Here is a 6,000-nt window from a genome sequence, read left to right on the forward strand (position 1 = left end):
GCTGCTACTCCTGCACCAAGGCCTTGGTGAGAAGGTTCTAGAGCATATTTTAAATAACCTCTTTATAGTTGTGTGTAAACCCTTAGAACATGTCATACAATCCCTATTTGGCCCTTGCAGGAACTGTTAAACTTAGATAAACTACAAGATTGGTACAGACTGGAGTAGGGAAACATTAAGCAAGAACCAATACTACCCTCAACCCACTCCAAGGTTCAAAAAAAAAACAAGAAAAACCCTAAGACTATCAGTCACAATATGGTAGTGTCTATATATACATGTAATGCACATTAATGATAATGTATTAGATGTATATAATGCTAATTGAAAACCAAAGGGCTCTCAAGATTCAGTCAACACAGTTCCCCATCTTTCTCCGTGACCCACTGCAGAGCCAGGCCATCTGAATGGCAAGTCTGAAGTCCATGTGGGAGAAAGGAGGTCTGTAACAGTCAGAGATTTGCTCAGAAGTGAGGGACACCACCAGAACAACATTCCCCTTCCTCATTCCAGCAGGACCATTCCACTCCTGTACACAACACAAGCAGCCCTTCCCTGTGGGAAGAGGGTTTGGAGAATGGTTAGGACAAATTCAATAAGCAAGCAGCTGAACAGGCCAAGAGACATGGTTACCAGATGGTCACTGGTAAAAGAAACACTGCAGCCGATATCTGAAGTTCATTTGAAAATGAGATGGGCTATCACACAAGCCTTTACCTCAGTGTGCTTCAGAGTACACGTTCTGGCATAAACCGGATAAACGTAAACAGAAAAAAAAAGACAACTGTATTATACAAAAATATTTTTACTATGATTCTATTTTAAGTAACTTGACAAATTGGCCTATGAGCCCAGAAATCAGGGCCATCATGTTTGGATTTAATCCACCTCTTCAATGCCAAACTAATTTACACACACACACACACACACACACACACACACACACACACACACACACACACACACACGTTTGCCCAGAATTCTGAATTTCACTGTGTCTGAAGTTCACCTGCAGCTTAGGTAAACAGTTACTCCCACTGGGCAAAACTTACTTTGTAAAAGGCCTCGCCTGACTTAACTTCCTTTCTTAAGCAAACTTGGATGACCTCAGCTCACCGGGGCCCCCTGCTCCTTTCCCACAACTACGTCTCCTCATCTGCAACTCCAGCAACCAACGCCCAGCCCCCGACTCAGGGCAGGGCAGCCTTAAAGCGGAATGAATGAGCTTCCACTCTTAAGGACTTGCAAATTCCAAGTTCTCAAAGTTTGCTTTTGTTTTAAAATCTTACATCATTTCCCACGCGCACACACCCCAGCATACACTTTCCCCTACCACCATATTTAAGCCAGAAGGCTCCTCGACTTAGAGGCACGGGTACATTCCGTGTCCCCACCGGCCCCAGGAGCCCATGCCTGCCGGGCGCCTGCCCTAGGGGCCGGGCGGCGCTGACCGCAGGCTCGGGCACGTGGGCCGCGGCTGCCCGCCGGTCCCGCGCTGGGAGGAGCCCCGCGACCCCGGCCGGCTCGGCAAACAAAGGCCGGGGAGCCGCGCGGGGCGCAGGGGCGCGGGGCTGCGGGAGCCGAGCTGCGGGAGGCGCGGGCCCGGCGGCGCGGCGCGAGCGGGGTACTCACGGCGGTCTCGTCCCGGTACACGTCGGGGTACTGGAAGGACAGCATGGCCGGAGTCGGGCGCGGGCTGCGGGGGTTGCGGGGGCTGCGGGCGAGGCTGGGCGCGGACTGCGGCGGAGGACGGCGGGCGGGCGAGCCGGCGGGCGGGCGGGCAGCTGGCGGCCGGCGCGCACGGGAGGACTCGCGGCGGGGTTGTGCGCCAAGCAGGAAGACGCTGTCGGCGAGGCCCGGAGCCCCTCCCCGGCGGGCGGGCCCAAGCGCCGGCAAGAGGGAGAGGAGTCGCTGCGCGGGCGCCAGAGCGGGCGCACAGCTCCCTCTGCAGGCTCGCCGGCCGCGCCCGCGCCGCCCGAGCGCACGGAAGGGCACGCCGACGCCGCCGCGCCACGCCGCCCGGAGACCGGCCTCCCGCAGCCCCGCGTACCCCGCCTTCCCTCCCTTCCTCCCTCCCTCCCTCCCTCCGCGCCCGCCGGGGAGGGAAACTTTGCCTCTCCGCTGGCCGAGGCCTGCTCTCCCTCGCCTGCCACTGTGGACCTGGGGACAGATACGCTTCACGGTGATCGTGAAGGAAGCACCCTCCACCCCAGCCGGTGAAGGACACCCGGAGCATGGCCTCCAGGTTGCCGAGGTTGTTTGGAGGTGTTGCCGGGACAATGAATGTGCGCGTGTTGGCGATGTACGGACTGCTGGGTAGGGAGCGCGGTGGGAGGGCTGCTAGGTATCTAGGGTTCTCGGCTTGCCCTGCCTGGCTCCTCCTTTCTGCTCCAGGTTTTGTATTTTGACCTCCACTGTTCCTGTGTTGGAAAGAGACAAGATAACCAGCCCGACCTCAAACCCATGAAGATTTAATAACTGTACTTCTTTACCCCTGGGCTGACGATGGTTTGTGTTCTGGCCTCGATTTGTGGACCATCCAGAAGAGGCCTGTTAGCCTGGGTCCTCGTAGTATTGCGTGTGCCTAGTGTGTCCCTGCCTTGCTACCAGTCGTGGGCAGGAAAGGGGCCATCAGAAAAAAAGCCTGCGCTGTGGGAGAACTCGTGCTGCTGGTTTCCAACAGTCAAGACTCACTCTGCAGGCTAGCACTCCTGAGCCCAGTCGGCAGGGGGTGCCGGACAGGCCAGCTCCTGCCATCTATGAGAGCTTCTTAAAGATTATCCCAAGGACACTCGACCTAGAAAGCCCCAGGTAACAGTTGATACCTCATTAAACTTTGAGATGAAAACGTTATTGTCCCAGTTTTACAGTTGAGATAAGCTGGGGCTTTCCTTTGTTCAGAGTTTCACAAATAGTGGGGTGTAGGAGAGAGAGCCAGGATTCAGTCTCTGGTGCTAACATTCATTTCCAAGTATCTGTTGCCTTCCCCCTCAAAAGGCAAAAAGAGATGCAGTCTGTGTAGTTTACAAGGGCACCCCTTAGCAGCAGAAACTTGAGTTTGACAACTTAGGGTAGAAAGCCTAGGAACCGCAGTAGCAGCCCTATTGTTTGGACCCTGTTGCTGTGATAAAACACTGACTAGAATCAACACGGGGAGGAAAGAGTTCTACTTCTGCTTAGAGGTGACAACCTGACTCACCCGTGTCTACCTACCTTTGTTAGACAGCCCAAGCCTACCTGCTCAGGGATGGCACTTCCCACAGAGGGCCAGGCCCTCCAGCATCAAATAGGAATCAAGAAAATGCCCCGCAGACGCGTCTACCTGCCAGTCTGATAGAAACAGCCCCTCCATTGTTCCTTCTTCCCGGGTGTGTCAAGCTGACAACTAAGATCAGCTATCACCATGCCCGAGGAAGAAGGCCGCCTCAGACATCATTCACTTCCGTCAGTCAAGTGCCCTGCTCCTCCCGCCTTGAAAACTGAAAATGTGCACTCTCTGATTGCATACCCCTCGTGTTCTCCAAGTTCTAGATCCTGCTGTCCCTTTTAATCCTGTAACAAAGTCCCTTTAACAGGTGCAGAAAGGGAATCCCAGCTGCTTTAAATACTAAGCCACCCGAGGTTTACATTCTTGAGTGGGTCCTAAAGTCCACCTGGAGCATCAACAATGAAGAATTTGAACCATTCTAGAAGTGGAGGTGCTGTCTCCAGAATGAACACCAGAGTGCCTCTGTTACCGTGGGGATGGGTAAAGACACAGGAGGACCTCGGGGGCAGCCTTCAGCGGCGGCGTCTAGCACCGCCTCACACGTTGTCCCTAAGTGACAGGCTAGTGATCGTGCACGTCTTTGCTGCTCAATACCATTTTGCTTATCAAAGTGCTCCTCCCACCAACGCACTGTAGTTTATGAAAGAGGGAGAGGGTGGGGAGCGCGCCAAGATCCAGCCCACCACTCACCACACCCCAGCGGGCCTGGCTGTGTTCACCTGGAACAGGGAGTGTCTGTTTTTTCAAAGGCCTGTTTCTGTCAGGAGAAAAGACATTTTTCTGATTTCCCTTCATATCCTTTAGAAATGATGCCGCAGATACTGTTTGGATCATCCACCCCTTAATTTGACTGTTGTTTCCATGTAGGAAGTTAACCTAGCCACTGTTGTTCAGTTCTTCCAGGCTACCTTCATGTGAAGGTATGTGTAAGACATTTCCCAGTGTAGCTATTATTGAAAATGCACGTGTGTTTTTGTGCCTCTAACTCTGAAAGTTATTGGGAGTCTAAAGTGGTTCTAGAAAGACTGAGGTCCTCTTCCACACTGAACCAGTAACAGCTCCCTCACTTTCTTTGAGTTAGTATTTCCATATACAGATCTGAAAAATTTTGGATCCAGTGCTTTCATAAATTTAAGAACAATATTTCTAGGTGAGAGCTGCCCTTTGTGTGAACTGGCAGAATGTAGGATACTCACCACTGACTGTGAATTAGTGAAATTTCCCTAAGGAATGCTGCCTATAGACAGATGGAGTGATCATCTGTCTATGCAATGTAAGGATTTCCATAGTTTTCTTTATTTTCAAACCCTTGTGGGCACAGAGGCCAGGTGAAGCCTGTCATCCATGCTGACACCCAAGCCTGACCATTCTATGAACTGTAAAGTTCTGAGGCAGTCTCAATTGTCTTTGAAGGATATGAGCAATATATGGACGTCTAGGTCTTCACCTCCCTCTGCCCATGCTCAGTTAAACACTGAAGGAGAGCATAGGGTTGAATCCAATCTAGATAACAAATATGGGCAGAGGAAGCAGATTATGGAACTTTATGACATTTCTAACAACGTTCCAAAGATAGAAGTGTTTGTGATTGGAAGAGAAGAGTCTTTTCCTTGTTGTTATTAGAGAGAATTCAGGTATGGTTCCACATGTAAAATGAACTTGGTGTATTTATAGAGAACAATTGTAGCTAGAGTTTTCCTGCCTTGCCCACAGTCAGGACAAATCTTTGTCACCCGCCAGTCCCACAGCCGCTCAGACCCAACCAAGTAAACACAGAGACTTACATTGCTTACAAACTGTATGGCCATGGCAGGCTTCTTGCTAACTGTTCTTACAGCTTAAGTTAATCCATTTCCATAAATCTATACCTTGCCACGTGGCTCGTGGCTTACCGGCATCTTCACATGCTGCTTGTCCTGGCCGTGGCTCGTAGTGACTCCTTCTGCCTTCCTGTTTTTTCTTTTCTCCTCTCTGTTAGTCCCGCCTATACTTCCTGCCTAGCCACTGGCCAATCAGTGTTTTATTTGTTGACCAATCAGAGCAATTTGACATACAGACCATCCCACAGCACTTCCCCTTTTCTTTTTCTTTTTTTTTTAAAGAGGAAATCATAAAAGTTCAGATATGAGTCTAAAATGAAATATGTTTCAGATTACTGTCCTATTCTATGGTTCAGAGCTTAACATTTAGGAGTCCTGATGAGACGATAGAACAATGACTACTTACTGTTCAGTCACAAGCTCAACATTTTGGATTTGTTTTAGATGTCATCTAAATATGCCTAAATATAAACCTAGAAATGCTTCTCACCAGGCCAAAAATCTCTGTCCAACTTATACCTGGCTTTCTGGACAGAAAAGAAAAATGCCCAAATCTGTAGTTCTTGTTGGGACTCAAAGGTATGAGTTCATTTCTGCTGTTTTACAGACACCCATTACCTGCTTTGTCTACAATATGGAGTTCAGTACAGATTGATAATACTAATGTATCTAAAACTTTTATGTCATTTTATAAATAGGCCTCAAAGGATCAAAAGAGTCATAAAAACCTAGATCCACTTCACAGAGGACGAAAAGGCCCCAGATAAGTATTCCTCTCCTGGTCTTGGGACTACTGCTTTTCCCATTACTAAGGGTATGGACCTAAGGGTTCTAAATAAGTTCATAAATTTTCACTTCTGTTCCTAGTTTAAATCTGTCTCAACAGATTTCCACTTGGCTGGCAGACACCTC

The 6,000-nt window shown here is 49.9% G+C and overlaps 1 protein-coding gene across 1 annotated transcript in view; it reads right to left on the reverse strand.

Annotated features, from left to right (window-relative positions):
* Positions 1-1,820, reverse strand: part of Prep (prolyl endopeptidase) — a 115,146-nt gene extending 113,326 nt beyond the window's left edge. Inside the window, exon 1 of the mRNA XM_076552356.1 lies at positions 1,633-1,820. Within this exon, the coding sequence (XP_076408471.1) occupies positions 1,633-1,677 (45 nt within the window). The 5' untranslated portion in view covers positions 1,678-1,820. The remainder of the gene's footprint in view (positions 1-1,632) is intronic.
* Between the last annotated feature and the right edge of the window lie 4,180 nt (positions 1,821-6,000).

The sequence above is a fragment of the Peromyscus maniculatus genome, chromosome 16, assembly GCF_049852395.1.
Source record: "Peromyscus maniculatus bairdii isolate BWxNUB_F1_BW_parent chromosome 16, HU_Pman_BW_mat_3.1, whole genome shotgun sequence".
NCBI lineage: Eukaryota > Metazoa > Chordata > Mammalia > Rodentia > Cricetidae > Peromyscus > Peromyscus maniculatus.